We start from the raw sequence: 18242 nt of genomic DNA, 5'->3' as shown, positions 1-18242 counted from the left end.
TAATAAGTTAAGGAATGTAATCAGCAACTTATATATATAAATAGGCTTGCTAGAATTACTTCAGAAAATATAAGGGACAGAAACAAAGAAAGGCCAAGAGTGATAGAGAGAAGTGAAGCTCGAGTTTTGGGGATTAGTTAGGGTTTCAATAGGTTCTTGTAATCTCTTTCTAATCTTCATAGTGCAGCTGTGATTCTCTAAAGATCACACGGGGACGTAGGCAAAGTTAGCCGAACCTCGATAACAAATCTTGTGTGTGTTTTACAGTCTTTGTTTTCTCTTATTATTTGCATAGCATTTGCATAGCATCTAACTATAAGTCCATCAATAATCAAGATCAAAGCATTTAGGGACATAATAAACAACAGGCCGAAACTCTAGATCCAACACACTATTAATTACATGGGTGTTTTCTCAAAAAAAAAAAAAAATTATGTGGGCCACTTCATAAGACCATATCAATACATCATGTAACGTTATTGTCACACAATAATATTTCAAATTTTCACCTGAAGCCCCATCTGCGCTTTACATGATGGCAGACAGACCAGACAAGGCCAATTTTAATCATAAAAAACACCTTGTAAGCAGGCGACACTACCAAACTGAGCTTATCAACCCCAATAAGAGTAAATCAGATTGCATTGGGCACTACAATCGGTATACAGGGTAAATCAGATGGTATTGCGGGTCATAAACAAAGCCTGGAAGCAATGCAAATTATGCAATTCTTCATAAACCAAAGAGCAAGGATACATGAATCCCAAAAACCTGTAATCCTAAGAAAGCTGTAGCTGTCAAGAAACTGTAATCTTCAAAAATTTCTAGTTGAAACTTGGAACTTTGCAAGGCTATGTCTTCGAAAAGAAATATACACAATTTCTCATCTAGAATAGTAAAGGAAAAACTTTAAAGTATCATATTACACAAAAAAAAAAATCATTCTTACAAACAAAACCAACTTTCAAATCAACCAACAGCTTCATTTAAGTCTAAATTTCCTAGACTAGGATGAAAAACATGGTGACATCCAAACAGAATTTGTCAAAATCCCAAAAGGAAAATGGCCATTTTTGTACAGCTACCATAGCTAATACTGATTGATACTAGCAAGTTTCACAGCTTCAAATCTCTAAGTTTGCATGGCTTCAGCATGATAGTTATCCAGTTCCTTGTCGAGATCGTCAACTGACTTCTCAACAGGCTTCTTCCTCCCATGTCCACGTCCACGTCCACGTCCACGCCCGCGCCCGCGCCCAGTCCCAGTCCCAGTTCCAGTCCCAGTCCCAGTCCCAGTGCCAGTCCCACGTGGACGACCACGGCCATTTCTGATCCCTCCACGACTGCTCCTACTAAAATATCCAGCAACATTATAATCATAAAAAATGAGATGTTCCAACTATAATCCACTTTTGAAAAGAGAATTTACTGAAATCCAACATATGCACATATACTAGTGTTAAATAACTAAAGACAAATAAATGTTAGGATATATTTGGAAACTAGATCAACAATGATGATATTTTCCTAACCAAGATAATACTCTAGATACCACCAAAAACACAACAATACATTTTGTTAATTTTCACTGCTGGATGGCTCTGAGTTAACAGGTAGATGATGCAAAAACTTCAAGATTGCATACATGCATGTGTGCAGAAGTGCTAGAAGCGGCATCTAGCTTGGGCTGATGTAGACATTGCAATCAATCAACATTGAGTTCAAGCAGCTAAACATTAAAGCAGATGACAGTAACTCATAGCAAATCCATTTTTACTGGGCATATAGATTGCATCTTACTAAATCCTGCCTTTTGATTGCAAAGTAACAAAGGTAACAGCTATTGAACCAATTGATTTCAGAATCAATATCACATAACACATAAGAAATATTAGGGCTGTATGACAACCAGGAGAGCTCATTACAGATTGAAACAATTAACCAACCCAGAAAAACAGCAAAAGGAACACCAAAAATATTTTTTTTTAGAAACATGGGCTTGTAAAGTGGTCTTCATTCTACGTAATAGTAGTCTCTCTAGCCAAAAGAGAAATTAAATTAAGGGTCAAGTATAAATTAGAAATAATATGTTTTTGCATTACAATAAAATTGTAATTCTGTCTTTCCAGGAAAAGATAATGTTCAATCTGACACAAATAAGTCCACATGCAGTTTATAAACAAATGCAATTTCATTACTCAGTAAGACAGCAAGTACTAGCTCAGCCAAATTAGTTAAAGATAATAGATCTCTTGAGCCCATCCAATCTCAGAAACAAGCATAAGACAAGTCAAGCCTACTGACTTGTCTTGCATCAGAGCCAAGTTACATTATTCATCGGTCAAGAGCACACTTATTTAACTCCAAATGAATGCAGATTCGACCCCAGTCTAGGATTTATCTATTAAGTTGTCAAATTTGAATCTCTGGCCAAGAATAACAAATTTCACCTTTTCCTTCAACAAAATTTTCATGCACATAACGTTATTAACCCGTATGCATAGATTCTCAAATGAATGGGGAAAAAGGAAGAGAGAGAGATAAGGACGCATGAAGATCAAGTAAAAAGCAAGCTTGAAGAATAAGCCACAAATTAGGTTAAATTTCTATGATGGGCCTTCATTAGCCTCATTGACAGACTACTGTACTCATTATTGAGTTGTAACTCATAAATTTATGTTTCTTTAAAGGCTTTTTATCATCAATAGTCCCTCTACTTTCACTCAAACATCAAATTGGTCCCTAAAGTGCATTTTCAATCAATTTCATCCCCATCTTTGCCATCGAACATCAATTTGGTCCCTAGACACACTTTGAAAATTTGCCAAAAAATGCTTGAGATACGAAAAAATTCTCCGAAAATTCCTACAGACTCGTCTTGACCACTACTATTTTTATATGGGGTCAAATTATCAATTTGATTTTCCAGAAAATTCAGAATTCCCAAACTAATTCCCCGAATTTTTTGGAAAATACTAAACATCAATTTGATAATTTGACCCAATATAAAAATAGTAGTAGTCAAGACAGTCCATAGAAATTTTCAGAGAATTTTTTCATATCCTGAGCTATATTATTTTCAAAGTGTGTCTAAAGACCAAATTGATGTTCGGTGGCAAATATGAAGGATAACATTGAGTGAAAATGCACTTTAGGGACCAAATTGATGTTTTGGTGAAAGTTGAGGGACTATTTGTGATAAAAAGCCTTCTTTAAATTAGCAAGCCATTGATTTTATTTCTATTGGTAACTTCGTAATTTTTCATCTCTTTGTTATGTTATTTGATTTGATTTTATAGTGTTTTGTACTTCTGTATCTAAAAATCCAAGTCCACTTGTTATTAGAATTAATACCATATGGGTCTTATCTTCTCAACTTAATTGACTAGTTCAGCAGCCATGACATTATCAATTGTGCGATCCAATTCAGCCGTAGGTATAAATGCCCAAGGAACACTAGGTATGATGCCTGGTAATCTTCTTCTCTCTTTATTTTTTTAATTTTGCAAATACTACCCAACTTCCAGCCACACTATATTTTGATCAAGCCCCATCAAAGCCATAATTCCTAGGTTCAAAACACTGACTCATTCTCCTCAATTGTTTATGCAAATCAGCCTTAAGTTTCGTGCCTAAGGAACCCTAGGTGTAATACCTCATAATCTTCTTCTCCTTCATTTTCTTATATTTTCAGCAAATATTACCCACGTTAAGGGCCCATTTGGTTCACGTGTTCGAGCCACACAATTTTCTGTTCAATCCCCCATCAAAACCCTAAGGGCCCGTTTGGTTCACGAAATTGATTTCTTGGGAAATCAATTCCTTTGCATTTTCCAGGGGGAAGGGAATGTGAAATTCTCTTTCCAATGTTTAGTAAGCTTGGGAAAGTAAACTAAGAATTGGAAATGAAATGTGTCAATTTTTCAATTATACCCTCACCCATTATTTATTTTGAAATAATAGCAGGGTTAGTTTTGTCCAAAAAGAACCAATAAATGCTTTCCCAAGAGGGGGGAAAACAAAACCCAAGCTGGAGCAAGGGTTTCATTTTCCCCCCCAATAAGGACATCAGATTCCCTTTGGCCGAGAATTGATTTCCCTCCCAAGTACTTACAAAACGTGAGAATGGAATTGATTTCACATTCCCAGACCTCCAAAACTTGAACCAAACGGGCCCTAATTCCCAAGTTCAAAACACTGACCAGGTAGAAATACCAATAGCTTGTCATCCCATTGAAATCCCTAACTAGCATACGTCCACACTTTAAGTTTTTCATATATATTTTCATATATTGAAGCAATACAGACTTACCCGTTAAAATTTTGATAAGGCACTTGCAATGTTTAAACTTTTAAGCCGCTGGATGAAAATTCTAACAATTGATAAAACACATGTCATTTACATGCTCTAAAGTTTTGTCCTACAAGCGGTCAGATTTTATCTATGATTTAAAATATAATAGCGCCTTTTTAAAAGGCTAAAAGGTAAGTGCCTGAAAATATATTTAACATTTTTACTTCAGACTTTTTATCCATTAAGTCATTTAAAAAATTAGTGGGCCAACCCAGGGCCCGTGACCCACAATCCTTGGTCCATGGGTCAACCGACTGTAGACCCATGCTTCGCAAGAGTTGCGATCCATATATTATGTTAATAGCCTGGCTTGGCCCACTGAGGCATTGACCAGTCAACGACCCTCAAGGCTGACCTTGGTCTAGGGCTGGACCTTGTTTTGATAGGTCATTGATGAGGCTAAATTCTTTAAAACATGCATAAGATACATCCAACAAGCATATTAGACAATATTGGAACCCTAACATATATGTATTTCATCATTAAAATTAAAAAAACGATTATATTGGCAGTTCATAAACACACAAAAAGGCCATACTAACAAGATCAACAAATAAGAACTTACCCAGAACCACGATTAACAACAGGCAAAGCATAGCCACCAGCACCACCAGGTCCAGGCCTGCATTAAAAAATGTGTAAGTGGGGGGGGTACAAGTGGAGTAAAAAAATGATGCTAACAAGAAAAATGACAAAGCCCTTTATTTGTAGTCCAAACAATACCAGCACCTCACATACAAAGATCCTAACTAATCATGGGGAATAAGACATATGTCTCCTTTTTGGATCTGATATGACTGAATAAGTGAGCTCTAGGAAGGAAAACAAAGGATCATACAGAGGGAGAGAACCAACATATTTTACTTGAAACCTGAAGCCACAATTTTTTGCATAAGATGGCCTTCAATTTAATTTTTTTTTTTTTCAGAAACCCCTAAGGTGGACCTGGCTTCAAAACTGGGGCCCCCGCTGAACCCTACTATCTTTGGAAGGCAGGAAACTCTAGCAAATAGCTAGATAGCTAGATAGGTACCTATGAGGAATAGAATCCCAAACTGCGTGGAAGAAGACCACGGGCCTGACCATTCAACCTAAACCCTTGTTGGTGCCTCCATATTATTCAATAGATGATCTTACAATAGCAAGCATCAGCACTAAGTTGGATCAAGAAAAATACATCACATTTAAACAAGAGATCTAACTGAAGACAATGAATTAGAATGTTTTTTCTTAGGGGTGTTGAAAGATATCAGAAAATGTAAATGGGAGAAGGGCATATTCCATAATTCGAGACAAAAAGGTAATATCCTTTAACAGAAGCCACCTCCAATAAACCCCAGTATCGTTTAAACCACAAGCTGCATGCATATTCATGCTTGTAATATCCACATTCTAATTTGGACAATTGAAAGTGTGCGTGTAAATAAATTTATGACAGCCAGAAAGCCTTTGAAAATTAAAATTGAATAACATCAAGGATGTCCTGCAACTAGATATGTAAAAATGGGCCAAGCCGGGTTGAGCCCATCGGGTTTTTTACAAAAATTTGGGTCAGGCCGGGCTAAAAGGTAAAATGATGGCCTGAAGCCCAGCCCAGAGAATTTTCCAGTTTGGACTTTCAGGCCAATTCGGCTTTGGGCTCACCATACTTTTTTATTTCTACGATGCACAGTTAACACTAAAAAATTATAATACTAAAAGTAATAAGGAAAATATATGAAAGCAAATTAATTCTTATTGACTTTTATAGATATTGGGTTAAAAAATAATTCTTTGACCTTATAATATATTTAAAAAATAATTGTTAAAATTTGAAGTTTTGGGTGGGCTTCGGGCTTTGGATTTCAGGCTGGTCTTCAGGTCAGGCTTCAAGCCAGGTTTGCTAAAAAAAATTTTAGGCTGCAACTACTGTTCTTCCGGGTTTACTAAAAAATGCTTAGGCTGCAACTACTGTTCTGCCACATATATAATCATCAAGTTTCATGCAGAACTCAATACATGCGCATAATAGCAGTATCAGTTGCTTGAAAATAGGATAGAAAAGGAATGTGAAAGGAAAAAGAAAACATACGTCATTACGACAGTCCTCTTCTTCCTTCCATGCACTCCTGTCACATTAACACGAGCTGAAATTGGCATCCCAGCATTGGCACCAACAATCTCAATCTTCATAGGCTTCCCATCCAATAGAACATTATTATACCGCTTCAACGCTGCAAATGCATCACTTCTTCTAGTATAAACCACTTCAGCTGAACCCTGTGATGAAACAAAAAACTTTACTCTCTCAATGAAAAATGACCATCAAAGTTACCAGTCTAAAATAGTAGAAAGAATTGTGATGAACTAACCAAAGAAAATAAAGTTAGGACTTTGACATATATGAGTAATTTTTGGACCTAAATTTGAATTAAAAACTTCCAAAACTGTAATAAGTGTAAATGCATTACAGAGTGTCTACTTGTACTTCTGAAACTGGTAATGTTATAAGGATTGAAAAGAGTTGAATCATGCAGTGCAATATTGTTGAGCATAGTATTCTCCATATCTGGTACATCTTGGTGGCGTCACAGTCACCGGCGTCGGTGTGTGAGTAACCAGAGGATGGTTTGTCAAGAAGCATCAACCATTTAGGAGAACATACTATTTGTGCCCTCTTTGGCATATATAGTTAGAGAGAGATAGTCAAAACTTTTTGATGGGATGGAGCACTTGATTTCAGAAATAAATGACTCTCTTCAACAATGCTTCATACATGACTGGAAATGATAGTTCCACTTCTATCTTATCAAAATTGATAGCTCCATCCCCATTACCACCCCTCAGTCCTCTTGAGTAAGAGAGAGAGATAGAGAGAGAGAGAGAGTTCCAAAATTCAAATTATCCTCATAAGAAATTTTATACTAATGGACCCAAACAGCTAAATGTTCTTAACAGGCTAACAGTCTTATTTTCAATTCCAGCAACCTCCCACTCCCATAGAAAGGAAACAGGATGAGGCAGAAGACAGCTGCATATCGTTTGGCACTCCAATGAAGAAGATAAAATGAAATTATAATCAATCTTAGTTCTGGACAATGCATCGTATATCAATACCAATGACATCCATCTCATGATAAAGACATTAATAGATTAACTAAGGATCAGTGCTAAATATAAGAACAAACCAAAATAGAAAAAGGGAGGATCAGTGCAAAATATAAGAAAAACAAACCAAATTAGAAAAAGAGGGGGGGGAGGGGGTGGAGGTGAGGAATAAGTCTAGATACTGAGCACAAGAACTCACACTTGGGCGACCATTTTTGTCAAAATGAACTGCATATCGTTTCAGCTCTCCGATCTCAGAGAAAAGTTCCTGATTTGCAGGTGATGTTTCAGGAGAACGTTACAAGAAATTGATATAGAAAGCGCTTAAGATGAAAATATATGGCTCAAGTTGTACCCTTATATCCTCATTTGTCACTCCATAGTCCAAGTTGGAAACATATAACTTTGTGCCAAATTCAATCCCTGATATCCCTGCAGCTCTAAGGCTGTCTTCAAACAAATCAGGCTGCCATGGGAAACGCTTGGTTCTGCGGAAAGACTGATGAAAGCATGCAGAAAAAGATCCAGATGGGGAAAAGAAATGTCAGCTCATGAATAGATAACAAGATAATTCGCCATTCCTCAAAGTCCCCCAGAAAAATAACCCAAATAACCCACAAGTACAGATAAATCTCGAAGATAATGGTACATATGCAGTGGACGACGATAGCACTTTAGAGGATGAGCCAAAATGAGCTTCTCCATGAACATACGCTACAGATCCCCTCGTATTTGAGTTTCTAAACGTTTTAGAGATCCTCGAGTGTTTGGGTTTTAAAATCATATTCTCAAGCATATCATAAAACATCTACAGTTTTTAGCTTGCCTTGGCAATGGTGTACGAAGATGGCCGAGTATTCACTGGGAGAGGACCTCTACGAACTGCCCCTGCCCCAGTCATTCTTCCAGGGTTAAAGGGCCCACGTGGTCCACGGCCACGAGGGGCCCTACCACGTTCTCTGATTCTCTCACGGTTACCCCTGTGGCTCTTAATCATATCATCAAGCGACATATCCAAAGCAGTAGTCATCGAACTGAGAATATAAGTGAAATCCTTTTGCTAAAAATGGAGATCAAGACCTGCAATTATAAAAATAAATAAATATCAACTATAATCACCTCAAGCTCATTAATCATAATCTGCAACCACGTTAAAATTATAAACACGCAGCACAATAAAATTACTCGTCCTGTTTTCTAAATTAAATTTAATCAGGGTTATTTGCTTCCAAGAACAAGAAAAGCTTCCATCATTGAAAACAACAGAACACAAAAAGAAACAGTAAAACTGTGAGGAAAAGCAAACCAGAATACAATTATAGACAAAATTATTATAACTATTTAGGTAAATAAAAAAGAGGGCAAATCAGATTCGATAACAACCTAAAATCAACGCGATCTCTTCGCATCGACTAGAAAGTAAAGAAGCAAAAAAGCTACAACGGATTTTAAATCAGGCACCATGAAGAATATACAGTAGCAAAGAATACGAGAATAGAGAGAACAGGGAAATTACCAGGAGACGATTAGAGCAGCTTGAGAACCAAAGAACCGAGAAAACGATCACAGAGAGAGGTGTGCGTGAGAGAGACTGGAGGAGGTGGAAATTAGAGTTAAGGACGAGACGGAGACGGAGAAATAATGGAGAGGGGTTTTAGGGTTTCTGATTCTGAGAGTGAAGATTCCTTTTGTTTTATGGTTAGTTTCGGAGAAAGGCGGTGTTTGGGATATACTTGTGTTTGGGAGCAAACGCTGTTTCATACGCGGTTGGGACAGCGATCAAAAGTGACCTTGTCTCTTCGCTTTTCCGTATTTTTCGATTAGTACAGTGAACTTATACTCCATAGTTTTAATTTTTTTTAATTTATTATTTAATATTATGATTTACTTACAATTGACTACTCTCATTTATCTAATCATCAAATTAGAGATTAATTAATGACATATAATTACAAATTTCACATTTTTATCAATCTATAAAGTGGAATGACCTTTCTTCATGGATATTTTTTATAAATCAAATTTTATATGAATTTTGAAAAATTGTTAAAAAACTAAAATTTCATATTAAATAGTTGAATCACTTTCTATCAAGGAGTAAAATTTCGGTTTCGAGGAAATTTTCGATGGAAATTTCGACGGAAATTTTCGAGGAAATTTCGATTAAAATTTCGATTTCGACAAAATGAGATAAAAACGACGGAAATTGCTATCAAAATACGGAAATTTTGAATGAAACTTGACCATATGCTTATTTAACATATTATCTACTGTATTGATAAAAAAAATTGAAGAAACCAAATTATATAGTAAGTTTTATGTAATATAAGATGAATATAATGTGCGCTGGTGGTAAATACTGTTAAAAAAATGGGTCACTAATTAGTAATTATATAAATTACACATTTACACCTCAAATTTATTTATATTACAATTTTAAATCATGAATTAAATAAGTATTCAATACCACATAGAGTTTCTAGGAGGTTCAAAATTGTCACTGTCTTCAGTATCATCATGTCTAGAGTAGGTGAATTGCGAAGAATAATCACCCCAAGATACATCTCCAGCATAACTTTGCATATAATTCCCAACATGCCAACCGTATGGATCAGGAGGTGGTATTTGTGGTGGGATTTGCCCATAGCCATACTCATTTGAAGAGCTACTGCCAGACTCACCTGAGTAAAAGGGATATGGTGGGTAGACTATTGGAGGGTTTTGCCCATAATTGTAATTATCATCTGCTACCCCCATAGAACCAAAAGTGGTGGATAACGAATCCTCTTCTTCTGGTATCATACCCACATTACCTCTTTTCCTGCGATTGTAGTCCTTTCCAATGGCACCAATTCCCCGTCCTGCACGCCTACTCTCATGATCCTCATTTTGTGTTGCATGGGTGTAGTTTTCTTCACCAGTAAATCGAATGATATCGTATTGATCATCTCCAGTGTTATCTTCATTTTTACCACCACCACCACCCTCACCACCACCTCTACTTCCACTGTTGGTAGGTGTGTCTGATCCTGTGTCAGAGTTGCCTGATCGAGAAGGATTAGTGGGAACATTTTCGTTGCGATTTCTTGGACCTCGCATAAGTTCCTCAAAACTCTCAGTAGGGCCCACCTCCTCATTAAGAACTCTTTCCACATTGATGCCTTCTTGGCGTGCTTGGGCTGCAACATCAGGATCTGGATTGCCTGCATCATCATCTAGATGGATGGGTCTGATCCACTGATAAAGCTGGTTTTCCTCTGCATCATCATCTCCCATACAATTTTCAAACATATCTAGCGGATCATAGTTGTCGACGCGATCTACCTCAGCTTGTTTGTCTCGAATTGCAAGCTTCATATTATAGTAGCAATAGACCATCTTTTCTAACCTACTATATGAAAGCCTGTTTCTTTGCTTGGTGTGTATGAGAGCGAAAGTGCTCCAGTTTCTTTCACAAGCGGATGATGACGCCGTTTGTGAAAGAACTTTGATGGCTAATTTTCTTACAGTAGGCGCATCAGTCCCATACATGATCCACCATTCACCTGAATTGTACAAAATTATGAGTGTAAGTTCAACCATTCAATTGATCCAACTAATAAAAGTACGGTGTATACTCACTAGGAGACATTTTTGATCTAGCGGCAATTGCAGCTCGCTCTCCGAACATTCTCTTCGCATCTTTGAAATAAGTTAGCTAGATACAAATCATACAATATCCATCAAAATATAAAACTTAAGACAATTAAATTTTTTAAAGTGTTATGGCAAGTTATTTTCACAAAGTAAATTAAAGTGTTATGGCAAGTTATTTTCACCTCATTTCCAAATTGGGCAACTTCTGTTGAATCAGGATCCAATGTTTTATATACATTGTGCACAGCCCGAATAAGTTCACCATCATTTGCCACGCCTTCTTTATATTGGTAGCGAGGATTTAAATAGTGGGCTGCATCAAATAAATATTGAAATACATATTTAGTAACAATAATTTAAAGTTAGATAACTTAGATCAATGAAAAAACATGCGGAACTAAATTTAAATTAAACATATTTAGGTTACCTACTGCATGCAAATCGTGTTGTAATGTTTTAAACCATCGATCATCGATGATTTTTACCACCCACCGTGCACCGTGTTTAAGTAATAATTCTTCCTTTACACGACGCATCAACTCATAAACAGATCCCATAGTAGGATACACCTCTGTATCGACAACACGTAAAACTATGTATAGAGGTTCTAACAAACCGCAAATCTTAAGCACCTGTTGCCAAAATGAGTGATCAAGTACTATGGATTCCACCTGTTGTCCTGCTTCTGCTTCTCCTCGCCGGAAGTTGCTATTGCCCCAATCAGTACAAGTGAACAATTGCTTCAACCCAATCATCTTTTGATACAAACTATCCAATGCAAGATAGTGAGTAGCAAATCGGGTGGGACTAGGACGAATAATATCTCCACCACAAATCTCACGCATCTTTGCCAACAACCAATTATGGTTGTAAATAAAATTTTTGATCTTTTGAGCCTTTTTTATCACCTTAGCAACCGACTGGTTCTTCCCAATCTCTTCGAACATGAGATCAATGCAATGTGCCGCACACGACGTCCAGTACACATTATATTTTTTCATTAACTTCTTCCCTGCGGCAACATATGCGGAACCATTGTCAGTGACAACTTGAACAACATTGTCCGGTCCAACCTCCTCCATTACATCCTTCAGTAGCCGATATATATATCTTGCATCCTTTATGCAATTTGAAGAATCAACGGACTTAAGGAATATAGTCTTACCTCTTGAGTATGCCATGAAGTTTATAATAGACAACTTGGTTGGACCTGTCCAACCATCGGACATGATTGTGCAACCATAAGTTGCCCAATCCTTCTTCAAGTTGTTGACATGCTCTTGCATTTCATTAAATTCCTTTTCCAAATATACATTCCGTATCTGATAGGGTGATGGAGGTTCCACTCCTTCTCCTGCCTGCTGACATCCTATCACCAAGTTTTTGAAATGATGAGATGCTGCTTTTGAAGGAGGAACATTTTCGTAGATGAAGAACTTGGCTATCAAGCCCTGCATCTTTTCTTTGATTGACCCTCCAGAAAAGAGATTTTTAGCACTCTTTTGGCGTGCTTTAGATGACTTGTAGAGGCTTGGTGCTATTGGGGGTGTTGGTTGTGATTCCCTCATGCTTGATCCTCTTCTCAACTGTGAACCACTACTAGACCCAGAACCTTGTCCTCTATTCGGGACTTTATGTAGGTGTTCCCTATCCCATTGTGCTGCTTTGGATTGTCGAATTGCAGCTCGAAAATTTCTTCACTCTTCAGGCCCCATATCATCATTATAATCATCATCGTCGTCGTCGTCACTGTCACTCAAGTTTATATGACCTTCTCCACGAAGTTCTGCTTGAATCTCTTCTATTTGTTGGGCTTTCTTGTTCCTTTGTTGTTGTTTATATCCCAAGGTGTTTGCAATGTGTTGTTTCACCTCTGGTGGGACACTAGTGCAACGTTTCACATTGCTTCCAGGATCAATACCTGCAAGGTGGTATTTCAGTCTTGTGACTCCACCACCATTCATTACAAGGCCACAATATTTGCATATTGAACCTTGTTTACTAGCCGGATTTGGAAGTGCATGCTCCCAAGCTGAATCACGTGTTCTTCCTCCACTGTCCATATTAGTACCTAATAACAAAAGACATACACAATCACAAATTCACAATCATCATAATAACAATCAAATATGCAAAATCACAATCAAATATGCAAAATCACAATCAAATATACATTAATAACTGTGGAACACTTAATTAACAATAAATCTTTTCACAAAAATAAATTAAGAAATAAAAGAATATAATAAAACAAATTATCCATTTCTTAGATAAGAATATAAGATTAATTGCCTTCTCAATCTTGTTATAGAACCATAAATTTAGTACACAACCCACTTCAAACTCACATCAAACTAGAAAATGTTGTCATGCATTCCACAAATTACCAATATTCGGATATATTAGTGCCAAAATTATATTATTATATACTTGTCAAAAAAATAGCATTATTATTTTATTAATCTTATATATTTTGACATATATTATATATATATATAATATATATGCATAATGCATCACAGATTCACAGGGGTGAGGGAGAGGATCTTAAAAATTATATACTGCAAAGTTGGATTAATCCCCATTTCATTTGTTTTTTTATTTTGTTTCATTTATTTTTGGTCTAAACTCTAAACTGAAGTTACTGAACAACAAGTCAACAAGCCTCTACCATCTATTACGCTGGTATGGGATAGAAAAGCCTATTTCCTAGACAGATGCATCAGCTAATTGCATAATGGCATTCAAAGTGCTCCTCAAAATACAATTAATGTGACAGATTTGTTTTCAGCTAAGCACATTAATGGGCCGATATCAAGTGACAAAGTCACTGAACCAGAAATGAGAAAATGAAAGATCTGGCCCATCTGGGTAAAGGACATAAATTGAACTTAAATCAACAACAACAAAAAAAATATATAAAAAAGACAAAAAAACCCAACCTTGAGAACGTGAAGGTTGCTCAATTTTTACAGATTGAATCTTCTCTTCCGTTGGTTCTCAATCGATTGTGCGAAGATCGCAGCTTATCTCCCTCAGATGGGGAGACTTATCTCTCCATTTTCTCTATTCTCTCTTCAGATGGGTGTTGTAGACTTGTAGTGTAGTGGGTCATGGGTCCTATTTTACTTCTCTGGGGTTTAAATGGATCAGTCCAGTCACAGCCGTCCTTTGATCCTACAGCTGGGCGATCACTTGATCAAAAGCACTGCATAATTTATGACATTCAATTCACAGTGGGTCGTCCTATTTATTTAGAAAATACCGAGAAATTCTACTTCTACCATGCAAGTGATGCAACTATGTTACCTTTGCAGGGGGTCACGCCGCGCCGGAGAAGACAGAGTGAAGAGGGAGAAAGAGTCACGCCGCGCCGGAGAAGGAGGCCACTGGGAGAGAAACCTTGTGCGCAGGGGAGAAGAAGACAGAGAGAATAGGTTCAGATTTGAGTGTGTGGATGAAAAGAGGAAGAGATCCGAGTGATAAGGTAAGGCTGCAGTGCTGCACAGTGAATTTTTTTCTGTTCACAGCGAAATTTCGACGAAATTTTACAGAAATGCATGTGAGGGGGATCGAAATTTCGGCCGAAATTTCGCCGAAAAATTACCGAAAATTAAGGGTAATGTGATAAATTTTCGGGATCCCTGAAAAACGAAAATTTCGGCGAAATTTCGCCGAAATTTTCGAAATTTCACTCCTTGCTTTCTATGAGCATTTTAAGAGGTTGTTTAACCTTATAAGCTAGTAAAAATGTAAAACACCAAAACCTCATATGTGTAAGTTGTAATTTGCAAACCAAAAAATTTTGACAGTGTCCCTAAATTATGCCCAATTTCACCTTTCCCTCCAAATAAATAATTGGAAAACTAACAAAACTAGTGCTTTTGCATATGCCATTTTCAAGTGTAACACACTTTTGAAAGTCTTTCACAAAATGGCACTTTTGTGATGCGAAAGGTTCAAACTGATCCTGTTATTAATTATCATCACTAAGTCAATATTGTCTTGACATCATTGCTAATTAAAGTTGATGTTCATTGTCAAATAAAATTCATCTTTCGAGGCCAAATTCAGTTTCCCCCATCTCACTAAACCAATTTGGCTCCCAAACTCCAATTTAATAACTTGATGTCTATTCTCACATTCAGTGGAATGGTTTGTACTTTAATCAACTAGACAAAGCTCACACGTAGATGTGAAGCTCCATCCTCAAATTTTGTCACTCAAAGGATCAACTTCAGGTATGTCAGTGATTTTCACGTTATATGAGAATTGGGAAATTACATATTTGAAATGTTAGTCTGTTATACTAGAAACCCAAGTTTTTTTATAATATGGTGTTTTACCGATGACATGGAATAGATCGTTGAACCCTAAGATACTGATAATGTGTCAATTTTTTTTTTGTTATTTTTACTGAATAATTAGAAAAAAGGTTTATTAACACCCATAGTTTCTGGCAAACTAACTGATTGATTCATTTGATGTTTAGGGTTTTAGGTTAAAAGTATGGCACCCAAATACAAACTGAAGAATAACCATGTGTTTGAGGGTAAGGCCTCATCTTTGTCGCACCCAAATAGATGCATATATAAAGAACATTGAGGCTAAGTTAACTGAGTCAATTCAAAAAATTCAAAACATCCTACTTTGGAAATCTATTGGGCATTTTTGGTTTCAAGTTCCATTAGTAATTGGTGTATGCGTTGTTGTTGCGTGAGTGTGAGGTTGTGGGTGCCAAATTCGTGGGTGCAATTCATTTTGGAATTGGCAGCAGTATTTTATAATTTTTAAATAAAGAATCTACACTGATCACCGGTCTTCGATTTGGGGAAATCCCACGATGGGCCCCGACCAAAAACTAATGAAGAAATAAGGGAAAGTACTTTAAGGGCAGACAAACTATAACCGCGGTTGACATAGAAAGAGTATTTTTAGAGTGCAAAGACAACTACGACATTGAGAAATTGGCTCTATTGTACTTTGTCAAGTTTGTCGTGGTTAATAGCATTACTCATAAAGTATACCCACCTGATCAAAAAACAAAAATGAAATTTAATTACTATGTTCAGTGTTTTCAAATACTCGCGTCAAACACACCTCAAGGCGCATAAGCTGTTCAACGTATTGCTTGAAAGACAGTCACCTTTCTTCTCAAGCGTACGCCTCACACGTAAAAGCATTCAAGCAATCGTGTTTTGGGCTTTTTTCTTTTTACTTTCCTAGTCCCAAAACAACGTCATTTTGGACTGAGAATTTAATTAACTTAAAACTCACACCTAGTGGCAGATCTAGGGATTTTATCCTGGAGAGTTTGATGAGTGTGCATTTTACATCACTTTATGATACTAATTCTTTAACCCAGAGTGTTAGAACTCGATATTTTGTTTTTCTTGTCTTGTTTTTGTGTTTTCAGGTCAAATGAAGCAGAAATAGGAAGAATGAGCAAATGCAGCCATTTTAGGACATTTCCTAGTCAAATTAGGAAAATGGGTCAATTCCTGGTTTGTTCTTTAACCCAAAGTGTTAAAACTCGATATTTTGTGTTTTTTGTCTTGTTTTTGTGTTTTCAGGTCAAATGAAGCAGAAATAGGAAGAATGAGCAAATGGAGCCATTTTGGGACATTTCCTAGTCAAATTAGGAAAATGGGTCAATTCCTGGTCAAACCAGGAAAAGAGCAGAAATCCTAGTAAAATGAGGATTCCTAGTCACACTAGGAAACATCAAGTCCAGAACCATCATTGTCGAGCTAGAAATAAGTAATCCTAATTGGAACATGAATTCCTGGTTGAACTAGGAAACCTAAGCCTACTAGGGAAAGGAGTCCTAATGACACTAGGAGACTTCATGGGCAATATGGTCATTACGAGAAGTCGAAATGGACAAGGAATCCTTCATTAACAAGAAATCCTAGTTGGACTAGGAAAGATTGGTCAAAGTCAACTCTATCAAGTCAAGGGTCCAGAAGCTTATAGAAGGTGGTGGACATCCATGAAAATAAATGGAGGGAAGAAATGAATTCAAATTCAAGGGAAATGAGAGGCGAAATGGGAAGTCAAATTCAATGGTCAAAGGTCAACTATGACATGCATGGGCCCATGTGGAAGTCAAACGCAAGGAGGCAGCCATGCATGCATGCGCCAAACCCTTGCAGCCCATGCAGCCCATCACACAAGACCCAAGTGGCAGCCCATGTGCATGAAGGAAACCCTAGAAGGCCTAGGCGTGAGTCACTTAAGCCCATTGCACAAGCCTTGCCGCAAGCCCATGCTTCCCCAAACCCTAGCTGCTGCCGCAAATCCTTAGCCTTGCTTCACAAGAATTTCTCCCTCACCTCTATAAATATATCATATTCTCTCATTGTTGAGGGTTCATATATTTTCATATTTTCAGAATTCAGAGAGAGAGAGAGAGGTCGATTTTCAGAGAGAGAAAGAGAGAGAAGGTGCATTTGCCGCAAACCCTAGCTGTGAGCCACCTGCTTGTGTGAGGTTCCCTTCTTCTCCTCTTCTTGCCGCAACCCCTCTTCAATGTTCTTTAATTTTTCGTCTAGAATTCTTCTTTTATTTTAGTTTGTGTTTCTGATTTTATTTTAATTATGGATTGGGATTTTGTTTATGTATTTCAGATTTCTCTTTATGTTTTAATTATGTATTTATTATTCTATCTTGCATGTTAGTTGTAGGTTGATTTTCAAAGATGTCATGCTTTAACAAATCGTTTATCCGTCTCTTGATGACTTAATTTGATGTTTGCATATATTAAATTCTCATTATCTGATTGAATCCGTCACTAGTTGTTTGCGTCCTTTGACTGGCCATCTTAGGATAATTGCATCTAGTTTATTTGTTAGGTTTAGCTGTGGACTAATCAAAGACACTAAATCACAAGTAACAAGGGAATAAGGGATTATTCTTGGTAATGGTTTTGGGCAACCTCTGTAAGGAAATAATCAAAGCTTGTATGTTGTGCATGTTTGACGTTCTCATAGATCTTAATGACTCTTACATGGATAACAGTTGCCTTAAGTCCGCTTAGGGAACATGTAAGTTAACTGATTAGGGAAGGACTAAGAAGCTCTTAATATATGCCTTAGGAGAACAATTGCGAGAAAGTAACTAATCAAACCTTTTTAGCAGTCAAACTTTAATACATTGTATTAGA

At 36.9% G+C, this 18242-nt stretch overlaps 3 protein-coding genes across 3 annotated transcripts; all 3 read right to left on the bottom strand.

Moving 5' to 3' along the window:
• Nucleotides 1-795: 795 nt before the first annotated feature.
• Nucleotides 796-9233, bottom strand: LOC147283237 (THO complex subunit 4C-like). The gene is made up of 7 exons (XM_086246249.1): nucleotides 8958-9233; nucleotides 8268-8521; nucleotides 7797-7940; nucleotides 7641-7709; nucleotides 6426-6613; nucleotides 4920-4976; nucleotides 796-1352 (listed from the first exon to the last, which is right to left on the bottom strand). The coding sequence occupies exons 2-7, from the start codon at nucleotides 8469-8471 to the stop codon at nucleotides 1133-1135; spliced, it is 882 nt and encodes a 293-aa protein (XP_086102375.1). The 5' UTR covers nucleotides 8472-8521; nucleotides 8958-9233; the 3' UTR covers nucleotides 796-1132.
• Nucleotides 8502-11474, bottom strand: LOC147283236 (uncharacterized). The gene is made up of 3 exons (XM_086248389.1): nucleotides 11063-11474; nucleotides 9943-10986; nucleotides 8502-8521 (listed from the first exon to the last, which is right to left on the bottom strand). Exons 1-3 carry the CDS (start codon nucleotides 11109-11111, stop codon nucleotides 8502-8504), a joined length of 1113 nt encoding a protein of 370 aa, XP_086104515.1. The 5' UTR covers nucleotides 11112-11474.
• Nucleotides 11150-12645, bottom strand: LOC147283235 (uncharacterized). Its single transcript, XM_086248388.1, has 3 exons — nucleotides 11505-12645; nucleotides 11260-11390; nucleotides 11150-11176 (listed from the first exon to the last, which is right to left on the bottom strand). Exons 1-3 carry the CDS (start codon nucleotides 12643-12645, stop codon nucleotides 11150-11152), a joined length of 1299 nt encoding a protein of 432 aa, XP_086104514.1.
• Between the last annotated feature and the right edge of the window lie 5597 nt (nucleotides 12646-18242).

The sequence above is a fragment of the Dryas octopetala genome, chromosome 6, assembly GCF_963921425.1.
Source record: "Dryas octopetala chromosome 6, drDryOcto1.1, whole genome shotgun sequence".
Lineage (NCBI taxonomy): Eukaryota > Viridiplantae > Streptophyta > Magnoliopsida > Rosales > Rosaceae > Dryas > Dryas octopetala.
Note: the sequence above shows the minus strand (reverse complement) of the source record. Positions and strands in the feature narration are given on the sequence as shown.